This window comes from Physeter macrocephalus, unplaced genomic scaffold (genome assembly GCF_002837175.3).
Source record: "Physeter macrocephalus isolate SW-GA unplaced genomic scaffold, ASM283717v5 random_95, whole genome shotgun sequence".
Classification (NCBI taxonomy): Eukaryota; Metazoa; Chordata; class Mammalia; order Artiodactyla; family Physeteridae; genus Physeter; species Physeter macrocephalus.
The window spans coordinates 110,710-125,000 of record NW_021145390.1 but is presented as its reverse complement, the minus strand read 5'-3'; the positions used below and the strand labels follow the sequence as shown (position 1 = coordinate 125,000).

The 14,291-nt window shown below is 50.5% G+C and overlaps 1 protein-coding gene and 1 long non-coding RNA gene across 2 annotated transcripts; both read left to right on the top strand.

The window, feature by feature from the left end:
* The first annotated feature begins 6 nt into the window (after window positions 1-6).
* On the top strand, window positions 7-10,560 carry LOC102994279 (activin receptor type-1B). The gene is made up of 6 exons (XM_028484001.2): window positions 7-37; window positions 2,617-2,784; window positions 3,784-3,940; window positions 5,269-5,393; window positions 8,668-8,798; window positions 10,303-10,560. Exons 2-6 carry the CDS (start codon window positions 2,715-2,717, stop codon window positions 10,426-10,428), a joined length of 609 nt encoding a protein of 202 aa, XP_028339802.1. The 5' UTR covers window positions 7-37; window positions 2,617-2,714; the 3' UTR covers window positions 10,429-10,560.
* A 459-nt stretch (window positions 10,561-11,019) lies between these two features.
* Window positions 11,020-13,956, top strand: LOC129391823 (uncharacterized). Its single transcript, XR_008616541.1, has 2 exons — window positions 11,020-11,348; window positions 12,528-13,956. It is a non-coding gene; the product is annotated as an uncharacterized lncRNA (long non-coding RNA).
* Window positions 13,957-14,291: the final 335 nt, after the last annotated feature.

The window sequence follows — 14,291 nt, the reverse complement described above, 5'->3', positions numbered from 1 at the left end:
GAAAACATCCTTGGGTTTATTGCTGCTGACAATAAAGGTAAAGGGCTGGGTTTGGATACAGCGTGTCCCAAAGACAACAGTAGTCCCAGATGGAGGAGTGACTGCGGAAACTGAACATTTGTGGGACAGCACAGTGTTGTTTGCCTTTATAGTTATTACCCATAGCAAGAAGATCTGAGTAAGGCGATGGTTTTCAAACGTCTCTTCTATGAAAAGCTTGTACAGAAATCCAGGTTATTAAGCAAGTAAATAAGCAGTTATTAAGCAGATAAATAAACCCTCATCCTACCTGCTTACTTTCCCTTCTGTGATGCTCCCAAACCCACCCCTAGGGTAGTCCCTGCAGGGGCTCCAGTAAATTTACCTTCATTCCAGTTGGAACGAAGAAGGGTGGCTTCAACCCCTGCCAGGAAAGGATGGCCCTGGAAAAGCATGCGATCCACACTGTGTGACAGACCAGCATCATACACACTATTGCAGTGGAGCGGGCGCAGCAGAGACACGGCCTGCCTCCCCCCAGGTGCTCCCCCGTGGCCTTCAAGCTCAGCTTTTGGTCCGCTTGTACCTGAGGTTCCTTATTTCCTCCTCCCTCTCTCTGCTGATTTTGCTGTAGTTTTTGAGTCTGTCTCGTGTGCCCAGGCATGTGCTCATTTTTAAGGACCTCACTGACTAGCAAAGAGACAAACTAATGATTGATTATAGTTAGTAATCAAACAACAGCTGTTCTGGTGAGCACAAATTGGGGGTGGGATGGGGATCACGGATATCATACCCGAGCTTGATTGAGGCAAAGGTGGCAGGGAGTTGGTCAGAAAGAAAAACGAATGAAAAGAGCACTCCAGACACATGTGCAAAGGGCAAGTGTCTTTGGGAACCTGCAGGTAACTTGGGATGTTCCAGCCAAAGACATGGGTGGAGAGCTGGCAGAGGCCAGATCAGGAAGGGCCTTTTTGAGAGGATTGTATTTGATTATAGGGAGTGGGTAGTAATCGAAATTGCATTCATTTATTCAGTAATATTCACTGGCTACTGTCTGGTCCTGGAATCATCACACATAAGAACAAGACACAGTCCCTGACCTTACAGTGCCCAGGAAGAGGGGACAGCCGACACCTGGGCAGGTAGCGCACTTGAAGTCAGAAAGACCGTGGGTGAAGGCATTTACATTTTAGAAGAGTGTCTCTGGTGGTCAGGACACAGTTTGCTCCGTGGTCCAGTAATTTTTAGAAGTTGGTGCTGGCAAAGGCTATGGAAGATGCTAAGTGTTTGTTTTTCCTTCCTAAAACAACAGCAGGCTGTTCATTCCTCACATTGCCATGGCGGTTTGTAGTGGCCTCAGCTGCCCCCAGGCTGAAGAGACTTGACCTCTCACGCAAGGGAGGAAGGGGAAGAGAGAATTCCTTACTCCCTCTGAGTAAGCTGTGCCTTTTTAAAACAGCATTACCTTTTGATTATTCATTTAAATCTGACATATATTTTAGAGGGTCAAAAGATGTCTTCCCTTCTGACTTATGGGCAGGGTCCTCAAGGTGTCAGGGCTAGTTGAGTGTAAAGGGGTGTGTTCGGTGGACCCCTCGTTCCTAATCAGGGAAACAGAGGCTGGTGCTTTTCCAGGAGCCACTCCCTGTATTGATTCTGGCAGCTTGTGTGAGTAGGATCTGGCTGTTGAAACCCACACGAGGGCCATGGGAGGAGAAAGATCGGACTCTTTTGTTCTTGCCTTTTTAACATGATATGGATAGTATAGTGTCCTGGAGCTAGGGCCAGCTTGGAATTTGGGAGATCTCAATCCAATTTCCAGTCTTCTTATTGACAACAGCACAAGCTAATTAGATTACCAGCTTTTGGGTGTTCTTTTTCTCCCTCCCCTCTTCCCACTCCTCCTTCCCGCTGTACACTGCATACCCCTCTCCCCTAGTATGAAAGTGTGTGCTCGCCACCTCCCATTGCTCTTCTGAGGATAAGATGATAAGATTCCTCTCTGGAATACTTGTAAGTGTGCTCTTCATGCGTTGAAAAGCATTTTTGGCCTGGAACACAATAACGCACAAAGGAGCTCTTTCCTCCTCTCACAGAGAGCTCATAGCCTGGTAAGAGCAATGGACTTCAAGGACCCGCTACAAATGAGCCTGGTGCTCGGGTTGGGCTGTGCTCGAAGGGTCTTGGAGCACAGAGGAGGGCCTGCGAAGCCTTCCTCCTTGGCGGGGGTGGGTGCAGCCAGTCATGGTTTTGATGAGTGGGTCTTGTCAGGATCAGAAGCAGTGTTGCAAAAGAAACAGATGATCCTGTTACTTTGCCTAAGCATGCGCTTCCTCTTCGGGGTGCCTCGCATTTCAAATTTGTGTGTAATCAGGGAGCGCGGTTCAGAATCCTACCTACGAGAAGTAAGGGAGCAGGTCTAAGAAAGAAAGGCCGTTCTTTCCTTCCTGGAGCCTAAAGCTGTGGACGGTGGTGGATGAGACGGGCACAGAGGGGCCTCAGGAGGTGTAGGGGCAGGGAACGGGGAGTACAGGGGTCTAACTGGGGTTTGCGTCACACACATACTCTTCCTTTCCTACCTTGACCTTTTTGCTGGTAGTTGTGCCTTTTCTGGAACTCCTCTGTGGTTCTCTGCAGATAACGGCACCTGGACACAGCTGTGGCTTGTCTCCGACTATCATGAGCACGGCTCCCTGTTTGACTATCTAAACCGGTACACGGTGACCATCGAGGGGATGATTAAGCTGGCCTTGTCTGCTGCGAGCGGTCTGGCACACCTGCACATGGAGATTGTGGGCACCCAAGGTGAGTGGACCTCTCCCATCCCCACCGAGCTCCCAGAACTCCTTCTCACTGAGGATGCTGGATCTGGGCCTCAGGGACTGGGGTCTGGTCTAAGCGAGAGGAGCCTGGGCCTCACTCCAGCGAGAACAAGAGGTGCCTCTGCCTTCAGAGCTCCTGGGGGGAACTCCTGACGGAAATGGTGGTTGTTTGTCCCCGATGGACTGGCGTGGTTGTTGGTTGGGAGACTGGCGTTAACTGAGTGGTCATCTCAGACACCCATGGTTCACTGGTAGAGGAAGGGACTGAGAAAATCGAATGAACTACTGTGCCGAGCATCAGTTTAGTGAGTTCACGCGCTCATCGTTGGGTCAGCTTGATGGGTTAGACACTGGGCTCTCCTAATTTAGGAGGGCCCTCCTGGAGGAAGACGACCTCAGGCACCCCTGCTTGGTGACTGACATCAGCTCTTTGGGAGCTCCTGGGGCTTGGCAGGTGGCACATTGCTCCCTGGTGCCTGGTCGACCGGGCAGCAGCTCTTGCTGCCCATGACAGCAAACCAGCCATGAAAGTTTGACCCTGTTGCTAGGCTCTCCAGGGAAAGTAGCACTCCTTACCTCCCCCGTTTGGTTCTGAGAACCTAGCTAGCATAGCAGCTTCTCTCTGAAGTCCTCAGCAATTCTATACGGGAGCTTATTAGTTCAGGGAAGGCAAGCAGGAGTAGTATTAATATAGTAATATTAGCTCATACGCATGCCCTTCTAAGCTCTTGACTTACCTAAGTTAAACAATACATTTAATCCTTACAACATTCCCATGAAGTAAGGACTGGTGTTTAGTCTCATTTTATGGATGAGAAGACAAATGCATAGACAGGTTAAGTTGCATTTCCAGGGTTACTGGGTTAGTGGGGAGCAAAACGAGGACTCGAACCCATATGTCTGGCTGCAGAGACTATACTTTTAACACTTGTACTGTCTTTCTTTAAAGATCCCTGGTTTTTTTTTTTTTTTTCTCTGCTAGGGAAGCCTGGAATTGCTCATCGAGACTTAAAGTCAAAGAACATCTTGGTGAAGAAAAATGGCATGTGTGCCATCGCCGACCTGGGCCTGGCTGTCCGTCACGATGCAGTCACGGACACCATTGACATTGCCCCCAACCAGAGGGTGGGAACCAAACGGTAGGAAGGCCCTGGGCCTTTGTGCTTTCCCGACACTTGTACTGAGTAGCCCTTGCCCATCTGCACGGGAGAAGGCAATGTGGTCCTTACTCTGACAGCTGGCAGTTGAATTGAACACCTGCTCCCCACACTGGAAAGCCACACAGGTTGCATCGCGCAGATACAAGTGCCAGCGGCACAGCTCCAGAGGACCCTATACCTGTAGATGCTGGTGCATTGGGCAGGGGAGGCCTTGGAAAAAGAGAACCTGGAGCAAGATTTAGAAGGGAGACAGGCACCAGGCTTAGCTGGGGGAGAGGGAAAGTGTTGCAGTCTGAAGGGGTGGCCTGTGCAGGACCCTAGAGGAGGCAGGGAGCATGTTTTGCTTAGGGTGTAGAGAGCAGGTTTGCCAAGCTAGAGCAGAGGTAGTCCAGGGTGGAGATGAGGGACCCCCGTAAGGATTATGGGCCTCCTTCCCGCGTCACAGAGAAGTGAAGTAAGAAATAAGGAACATGGCATACCCTGGTCTAATGGTTAAGACTCCGAGCACTCACTGCCGAGGGCCTGGGTTCAATCCCTGGTCGGGGAACTAAGATCCCACAGGCTGCATGGCATGGCCAAAAATAAAGGAAATAAGGAACAGATTGACTGTGACTCCAGATCGACTTCACGAGCTGGAAATGCAACTTTTCATAGGATGGAAGAGGAGGGCTGTTTCTCTGCTGAGTCTCAGTGAATTTCACTAATTGTGCTGCTGCTTTTTTTCCCCTTCCTTTCGACCTGAATGATTGCAGCCACCCAGGCCCCAAAGTGTGAGGCCTGAGGTGAGCTGATTTGCCGTCTGTGGGGAGTGGGGAGTGCCTCAAGCAGTACTCATGAACTAACTGAGTGGGGCTCTGATGACTCCCTAGAATTAATTCTCACTTACCTGCACGGGTACGATAACAAAAGAAGTTCAGACTGAAATTTAAGCTCAACCCATTATTGGCTGCATTGAGTAAAGTCCAAGCCCCCAGTAGCAACCATATATTATGTACTGTTCCTGCTCTGTGGCCTACAGTACACATACCTCTGCCAAGAAATCAAAACATGCTTAAAATAAATCTTGGCGGTTAAAAAATAGAGGTAGAAATAAGAGTAGGCTAGTATTACCAAACCTTGCTAAGGTGTTTAGATTCGAATCCAAAGCATGGGAGTTTGCAATAATAAGAATCCATCACTTCCTCCTCCCCAAGGGGCTGTCTTGGGGTGATGCTGTCCCACATTCAGGGGGCCCTTGAATCAGTACTTTGAGTCGAGAAAGAAGTCATCATTTTCTATGCATGATCACATTTCCTTTGCTGTTGCAGATACATGGCCCCCGAAGTACTTGATGAAACCATCAACATGAAGCACTTCGACTCCTTTAAGTGTGCTGATATCTATGCCCTTGGGCTCGTGTACTGGGAGATTGCTCGAAGATGCAACTCTGGAGGTACCTTTCTTCCTGCCTTCTCTGGCTCCTACCTCACAGTCCAGAGTGCCGGACCACCTGAGGGGCTAGTGTTTTCCTGCCTTCTTTCTCCTAACAGCCTGTCAGATGCCTAGCACCAGAACCCGTCATACTTAGGGTTCTCATCCAAGAGGAGGGAGGGGACCGGGGAACAGCAGGGCTAAGAGTGTGTTTACTCTTTGGACCAGCTTGTTGAATAGTGTTTTATGTTGTGGTGACCGTTCCGGGGACTCATTTGGGCTTTTTGGGGTTTTTTTTGGTAACACGTTGTCTTTATTGGTCTTTCGAGGTTGGGAAAGCCCTGGGTAGGAATAGCACAGGACTAATGCAGGGGTCTCTTTTACAAAGGAGGCAGGGTATTCTAACACACTAGCTCTCAAGCCACGTTCCTGGGGAATGTGGGGTTTCATTGATAAAATAATAGTGGTGATTTCTCAGTTTGTGGGAGAAAGCTTACTAATGCATAGAATTTTCTCACAATGAGTTTTTTCTTATGCAATTTTCTCTTAAGTCTTTGGCATTTGCAAGTGTTCAGCCACATCAGAACTCAATGAAAGGTAGTATCAGATTTAGCAGAAAACATTTTTTATCATCAGCTTAGTATATCAGAATTTTATGGTGACTTCCAAGTATTCTGCCACATGATCAAGTTCAAGAACCACTAGAACCCTGCCCTCAGCCATTTATCTTTGATGTAGGAGATTCCAGGTCAGTGGATGTGAATTAAATTAAATTAATTAAAAAGAACTGATGGGGCTTCCCTGGTGTCGCAGTGGTTGAGAGTCCGCCTGCCGATGCAGGGGACACGGGTTCGTGCCCCGGTCCGGGAAGATCCCACATGCCGCGGAGTGGCTAGGCCCGTGAGCCATGGCCGCTGAGCCTGCGCTTCCGGAGCCTGTGCTCCGCAACGGGAGAGGCCACAGCAGTGAGAGGCCCGCGTACCGCAAAAAAACAAAACAAAACAAAAAAACTGATGAGTGTTCCAGCAGAGCCCTTTTCTGTATTTTACTGCTTTTTTCCATCTATGATACATTTGGTAAGATCCAAAATATGGAGGAGGCACCCAGTTATTGTACATCTTAAATTTTGATCATGATATACAGATAAAACAGATCAAAATAAATCTGGTCACACAGGTCTGTGTGGGTACTATTATTGTCACCGTTTTGCAGATGAAGAAGATGAGTCACAGATTAGGTGATTTGTCCAAGGTCATACCACTAATAAACTAGGCTTCAGACTCTGGCAGACTGAGGCCAGAGTTTAAGCTAATTGCTCCTTAGATAGTTAACCAAGTCAGACTCTATTTAAAAATCTGTCCTGGGACTTCCCTGGTAGTGCAGTGGATAAGACTCCGTGCTCCCAATACAGGGGGGCCCAGGTTCGATCCCTGGTCAGGGAACTAGATCCCACGTGCGTGCTGCTACTAAGAGTTCGCATGCCACAACTAAGGAGCCCGCCTGCCGCAACTAAGGAGCCAGCGAGCCGCAACTAAGGAGCCCACGTGCCACAACTAAGGAGCCAGCGAGCTGCAACTAAGGAGCCCGCCGGCCGCAACTAAGATCCAGCGCAACCAAGTAAATATTTTTTAGAAATAATAAAATAAATGCTAATCTCAGATAAATAAATAAATAAAAATCTGTCCCATCAGCTCAGAACAGCAGAATTTTTTCTGGAAAAAGGCATAAGAAAGTTACATTGGATTTTTTTAAATTAACTTTTTATTATGGAAAATATTTCAGTTTGTAGCTCTAGAAGATAAGGACTTCAAAAATATAGTACTATTATCACACTTTAAAAAACGGACAGTAATTCTTAATATCATATAACATCAGCCAGTGTTGAGATTTCCCCAATTGTCTGCTAATTTTTTTAAAAAAACAGCTTGTTAAATCAGGGTTTAAATAATGTCCATCCACTGCAGTTGATTGATATAACTCTCAAGTCTCATAATCTACAGGTTACCCCTCAATTTTTTTCTTCTGCAGTTTTTTGGGTTTTTTTTTTTTTTTAAGATTTATTATTTATTTATTTATTTATTTATATTTTATTTTTGGCTGCGTCGGGTCTTAGTTGCGGCATGCGGGATCTTTGTTGAGGCACACAGGATCTTTTTGTTGCGGCGCGTAGGCTTCTCTCTAGTTGCGGCGTGCGGATTTTCTCTCTCTAGTTGTGGCGTGCGGGTTTTTTCTCTCTCTAGTTGTGGCACACAGGCTCCAGGGCGCGTGGGCTCTGTAGTTTGCGACACGCGGGCTCTCTAGTTGAGGCGCGAGAGCTCAGTAGTTGTGGCGCATGGGCTTAGTTGCCCCACGGCATGTGAGATCTTAGTTCCCCGACCAGGAATCGAACCCTCATCCCCTGCATTGTAAGGTGGATTCTTTACCACTGGAACACCAGGTAAGTCCCCTCTCCTGCAGTTTTCAAAATTGGAGAATCCAGGTCCTTTGTCCTGTAGGGTTTCCCTGTCTAGATTTTCCAGATAGCCTCTTATGGAATTCACACGTTCTACTGTTTCTGTGAATTTCCTATGAGAGTTCCATCTAAAGACTAGAATCATTTTTTTCCCCAAAGATCCTTCTGTTAAGAGACACATATAATGGTGGTTATCTCTCTTTTTGTGATGTTAACAGCTATTGTTGATCATTGTCCAAATCCAAATTTATTAGAGGTTGAAGAATGCCAGTATTCCAATCGTGTGAAATTTCATGTATTAGCTAGATTTTTTCTTTAAAGAGAAACTTCCCCTATTGTCTATTTGGTTATCACCAAGATGTTTAATTTGAAGAGGAAAGGCAGGAAAAATACTTGATTCTTTCCATTTATTTGCCATTTTTCAAAATAATGAGTTTATTCCCTATCATCCTACAAAGGCGACTGAGGTTTTGGTTTATTTGTTTGTTTTTAGTGTCATCATGAACTGGTGATTTAAAATATTTGTTTCCATTGAAGTCATAGGTCTTACTGTTGCTTAAATGTTCTCATCTTTGGCCAGTTGGGAGCTTTTCAGGTCGGTACATTTTGACATGGCCTCAGTAGTCTTTGATAGTTTCCTTGCTTTTTGTTACGAAAAAGATATTCCTGGCTAATCCTGTGTGTCTCTTGTCCCATACCTAGCATTGACCAGGCTCTCCAAGGAGCCCTAGTTCCTCTTAGTGGGAAGTGGTATTTACAGATCACAACATGGGTGTTGTCACTGGCTTTTGAGTAATCTCTTCCTTCTTTTGATAACTCCGGTGGACGTTTTCTTTTCTCCCAGGAGTCCATGAGGAATATCAGCTGCCATATTATGACCTAGTGCCCTCTGACCCTTCCATTGAGGAGATGCGGAAGGTCGTATGCGACCAGAAGCTCCGCCCCAACATCCCCAACTGGTGGCAGAGTTATGAGGTGGGAAGCTCCCCTCTCTCCTGTGGCCTTTCTATCTGCCCGATTTCTCTCCCTTAGAAAAGGGTTTGCCGAAAATGGGGCCAACCCCAGGGCTACCCCCGAGCATGTCGGTTATTACAAACTATTATGTGCTGTTGTATTATATACCGACCCCTTGTCCTGGGCACTGTAGGGTCCCCTTTGGAATTGACAGCCTAGAAGAAGAAAAAGGCTTGGTCCCAGGACACAGATAAGAGACCAAACAAAGACTGAGTGGGAGCTGTTAGACCTGTCCAAGTAGAAAAATGGCTCTGGAGCCACAGGGGTGAGCTGAGTTTCGTGGAAGAGTTAAGAAGAGGCGTCCACGAAGGGTGTAGAAGAATGAGGGGGTGGGACTCAGTGAGAAGACATGTCTGCGAGGGAAGTGGCCTTTCTAAAAACTCGGAAGCGAGGAGGGTGTAGAGAATTTGGATTGGGGAGTGATGGCAGATGAAGCGGGGAGGGGATGACATTCGATGGAAATCATAGAAATGAGGACAAATTTATGATCTAGGTTCCTACTAAACATGGAGTTGTGGGGTCTTAGAGTCTTTGGCGGCACAGGGTTTGCTTAGCTAGTGCTCTTGGGCCTCCTTTTCACTCGTGGCTCTGCTTTAAGGAGTGTAACTGCTGGAGGGCAGGCCTGCATTGAAGAACAGAATTACTGAGCTCACGTTTTGGTGAAGCCTCCTCTTTGCCTGACAGAGCAGCCTTTTCCAAAATGTTCCTTGGAACCCTCAGGGTTTATTCACTTCAGAGGGTGAGGGGAGCAGAAAGAGCTGGTCTTCAGCTGCCCGCACCCCACTCCCTCTTCAGTCGGGGCCGTTTGTGTGTTGGGACTCCGCTAGGGAAAACGGGTCCCACTGATAAAAGGAATCTGGAAAACACTGGCCTGAGGCAGCAGTCTGGGGACTTCGTAGCCCTCCACAGGTGACCTTCTGGGTCCGCCCCTTGGCTGCCCCTGGCCTGTGTCGTCCGGGCCCTGGCCATGAGCTTCTGCCTCTGACGAGGCTGCCTCTCAGGGGCGGCTGCCTCTCAGGGGCTGCTGCCTCCTCCTCCTCCGCCACCCTGTCTCTGCACGTGAACGTGGGGTCACAGCCGCGTGCGTGCTCATGCTGGGGGATGTCCCTGCTGTGCCTGGCTCGTGCGCTACTTTAAAAAAAACAGTCGGTAAACAGTCATAAACACGGATACTCAAACCTTCCAGAAATGATTTTCAGATCACAGGCCGTTGCAGGTATTTCTCTCAGGATCACCCAGATGCCAGGGAGTGGCTGACGAACCATGCTTGCCGAGAAGGTCCCCCTCCCCGGGCTGTCCCTTAAGGAAGGGAGAGCCCGGGGCAGGGGGTGGGGGGGGTGGGTGGAGCTTGGGGGCATTTCCCTGGGGTCCGAAGGAGGACGGGTCGGGGAGACAGCCGCCTGGGGACCAGGAAGGCTTCAATGGGGCGGGGGCAGGCTTGAGTGACGGCGGGGTCTCTGTGCAGGCGCTGCGGGTGATGGGGAAGATGATGCGGGAGTGCTGGTACGCCAACGGCGCAGCCCGCCTGACCGCGCTGCGCATCAAGAAGACCCTCTCCCAGCTCAGCGTGCAGGAGGACGTGAAGATCTAGCTGCCCCTCCCCACACGCTGCCAGGCAACGGGACCTACAGCCGAGCTGCCGTGTTGAGCGTCCGATGGAGGCCTACCTCTCGTTTCTGCCCAGCCCTCTGTGGCCAGGAGCCTGGCCCACAAGAGGGACAGAGCCCGGGAGACTCGCTCACTCCCACATTGGGTCTGAGACACAGACACCTTTTATATTTACCTCCTAGTGGCACGGAGCCTCTGAGAGCAAATGGTGTGGAGAACTCAGTGCCACAGCCTGGGCCGGCTGTAGTGGGAAGTTCTGCAAAGCCCGGCGCACCTGGCGAGAAGCCTGGCGTGGTGACGGGCGGCCTGGGAGGGCCCGGGAGGAGCGAGTGTGGCCCCTGCTGAGCGGCACCGAGGGCTTTCCTCTGGGACCAACCCCAGCGCAGCGAGGCAGCCCGGGGAACCAGAAGGTTGGCCCCTCTTGGCAGCGCCGGGCCTCGTGCTCCCCTCTGCCCCGTCGTCAGGACACCTGGAGGGACTGCCAGTGCCCATCTGTCCAGCCGTGTATGCATGTGCCGAGGTGCGTCCCCTGTTGTGCCTGGTCTGTGCCACGCCCTTACACGTGTGGCACGGAGCCTCTGAGAGCAAATGGTGTGGAGAACTCAGTGCCACAGCCTGGGCCGGCTGTAGTGGGAAGTTCTGCAAAGCCCGGCGCACCTGGCGAGAAGCCTGGCGTGGTGACGGGCGGCCTGGGAGGGCCCGGGAGGAGCGAGTGTGGCCCCTGCTGAGCGGCACCGAGGGCTTTCCTCTGGGACCAACCCCAGCGCAGCGAGGCAGCCCGGGGAACCAGAAGGTTGGCCCCTCTTGGCAGCGCCGGGCCTCGTGCTCCCCTCTGCCCCGTCGTCAGGACACCTGGAGGGACTGCCAGTGCCCATCTGTCCAGCCGTGTATGCATGTGCCGAGGTGCGTCCCCTGTTGTGCCTGGTCTGTGCCACGCCCTTACACGTGTGTGTGTGTGTGTGCGCGCGTGCGTGTGTGTGTGTGTCTGTAGGTGCGCACTTACCTGCTTGAGCTTTCTGTGCATGTGCAGGTCAGGGGTGTGGTCGTCATGCCAGCTCTGCGTGCTGGGGCCTCTGTTCGGTAGTGAGCAGCGTCTGGTTTCCCTGGTGCCCCTCCCGGAGGTCTCCCTCCCCTCCCTTCCAGAAGCCCCACTCCACGGTGGGTCTCCCTCCCCTGTGTCGCCTGGCCCTCCTTCTGCATTTCAGACTGTGGAACCAAAGCTGGCCTGGTTGTCCGTGGCAGGCAAGGCTTTTGGGTCCAAATGTAAGGGAGGCGGGGTGGGATGGGCAGGGAGAGAATCTTGGTGGAAGTCTGGGGTGTTGTGGTCAGCGGCCACCGTGGGAAATGAGCCAGCCTAAGGGCATCGTCCTCGGCAGCGTCAAGGAAGGGCCGAGGAATTTGAAGCCCAGATCTTGGGACTCAGATCGGAATGTCACATCTGTCTTTCATATCCCAGATTCTGGAAACAGCAGTGTATATTTTTGGTGGTAGTGGATTTAGGGTGGGGAAGGGAAGGGGGGGGGCAAGGAGTGGGGAGGGAGTCTGGGGCGGGAGGGAGGCATCTGCATGGGTCTGAATGTCACATCTGTCTTTCATATCCCAGATTCTGGAAACAGCAGTGTATATTTTTGGTGGTAGTGGATTTAGGGTGGGGAAGGGAAGGGGGGGGCAAGGAGTGGGGAGGGAGTCTGGGGCGGGAGGGAGGCATCTGCATGGGTCTTTTACTGGATTATCTGATCACGGTGGAGGGAAGATGTGAGACTTGCATCCACTTCAGGGGCTTTACTAAAGGGAACAGCCCGAGCTGAATCTGTTGTTTAACCGAGTGTAGTATTTAACGACGTCTGGAAGCACGGTTGTGGGTGGTGATTCCGTCAGCATATCTTAGGTATATATTAACTTTGAAGCCATAACTTAACTGGAGTGGTTTGGTTTTCTTTTCTTTTCTTTCTTTTTTTTTTTTTTTTTTTTTAATTTAATTGGGAGGGTCTGGATTTTAACTTTTTTTAAATATTGTTAAGTTTTTATAAAAGGAAAACCATCTCTATGTGATGATTACCTCTCAATCTATTTGTTTTTAAGGAAATCCCTATAAAAACAACCACAAAAAAAATGCTTCAATCAAACGCACACAGCTCAATCACACTGGAAATGTCTGTCCTTGTACCTGAGCCTGCTCCCCCCACCCAGCAGCAAGAGTTCCTCTGCCCTGGGGGTTGGTCTCGCTTGCGTTCTGCCTCCCCTCCCAGTTCCACAAGTGGGTTTTGCACCGGGGCCCTAGCCTTCTGTGCGTTGTCCAGCAGGTTGCAGCTTCTCCTGCAGGCATTCACGCTACAGACATCGCTGAGAACCTGCTGGATGCCAGGCAGTGCGCCGGGCGCTGGGAAATACAGCTGTGAACAAGACAGGCTTGGGTCCTACTCTTGGAGCACCAACCACGGGACCCATTCAAGTTAGTGGGTGACTGTTTTGAGACCAGAAGTTTTCGTAGTTGCTTCTGAGCCTTTTGAGCCTGGAGTGATTGCTCTTATATAAGACCACTAAGGAGTGAGGATGCCCACCTGTCCCCCACCAAAGAGGCCGGTGGTGGGCAGTGAGAACCCCCCAGTCGCTGCGTTCATCCGGAGCCCCCTTCCTGCCCCCAGGGGAGGCACAGACTGTGTGCAGCCTCAGAGCATCCCTGCCTCCAGCCCAGCGATTCTCTGCCAAAGCTTGTGGAGGAGGGGAGAGCCCTCCCCCCACTTCCATTGGTCTCCCCAGTGCCCTGGCCTTCCTATTTATTTTCCTGCTGTATCGCTTCTTTCCTTGCGTTAAAGGAGATCTTCCCCTAACCCTCTGGGCCAATTTACTGGCTACTGAGTAACTTCCCTCGAATACCAATTGTGTCATTAGGGGGACCTTCTTTCCCCACCCCTGCCGACGCCCCATCTGTCCGCCCTGCGGCAGAACTTGGCGGTTTAGAGGAGGTGACGGATCGCAGACTCCTCTCCCCCCGCCGCAGCCAGCCTCTGGGATCTGCCAACACTCCTTGACCCAGGGACTCCCAAGCCACTAGCCCACTCCCCCGGTGGCCCTGCTGTCCTCACCACACACTCCTCCTTCTCCACCTCCGGGGAAGACTGAGCAGTTTTGGGGGGAAGCTCCCAACCCCACCGCTACCACTCTTAACCCAAGAGTTAGGAGTGAGAGAGTTGGGAAGAAACTAAAGCCGTGGTTTTGGCCCCCTGAGGCTAACCCTGATCCATAGGGCTACCTGCACCTCTGGATTCTGGATTCACAGACCAAGTCCAAGCCCGTTCTTAGGTCGCCGTCAAGGCCCCCGAACGGCATTCTCGGTACTTCTGTTTGTTTTTGTACATTTTATTAGAATGGACTGTAAAATAGCCACTTAGACACTTTACCTCTTCAGTATGCAAATGTAAATAAGTTGTAATATAGGAAATCTTTTGTTTTAATATAAGAATGAGCCTGTCCAATTTCTGCTGTACATTATTAAAGTTTTATTCACAGAGCTTTTCTGGTGCCATCTGTTTTACATCTGTGCACTGGCTGCCCAGCCTTTATCAGAGGAGTTGGGCAGGTGCTTCAGGTAGCGTCCCTCCCGCCACTTGCTGGGGTACGACGTTAACACCAGCTGCAGCAGGTCATGTCAGAAGAGGACCCTGTCGGAACATCCGGGGTCTTCCTGAGGCTGTTCCTCTGTGTTTCACAGAGGGAGGGCCTGGCATGTGAGAGGGAGCAGAGGACGAACTCAGCACCTTTTCTTGGGCTTTGCCTGTATTTGTCTTTGTCTTTTAGCATTTTTCTCTTTATATAAAAGAGGGTCTTGGGCTTCCCTGGTGGCGC

Coding starts and splice junctions, on each gene's coding strand:
- LOC102994279 (XM_028484001.2), top strand. CDS start 2,715: ATGATTAAGCTGGCCTTGTCTGCTGCGAGCGGTCTGGCACACCTGCAC. Junction 2,785..3,783: donor GGAGATTGTGGGCACCCAAG/GTGAGTGGACCT, acceptor TTTCTCTGCTAG/GGAAGCCTGGAATTGCTCAT. Junction 5,394..8,667: donor TCGAAGATGCAACTCTGGAG/GTACCTTTCTTC, acceptor CTTTTCTCCCAG/GAGTCCATGAGGAATATCAG.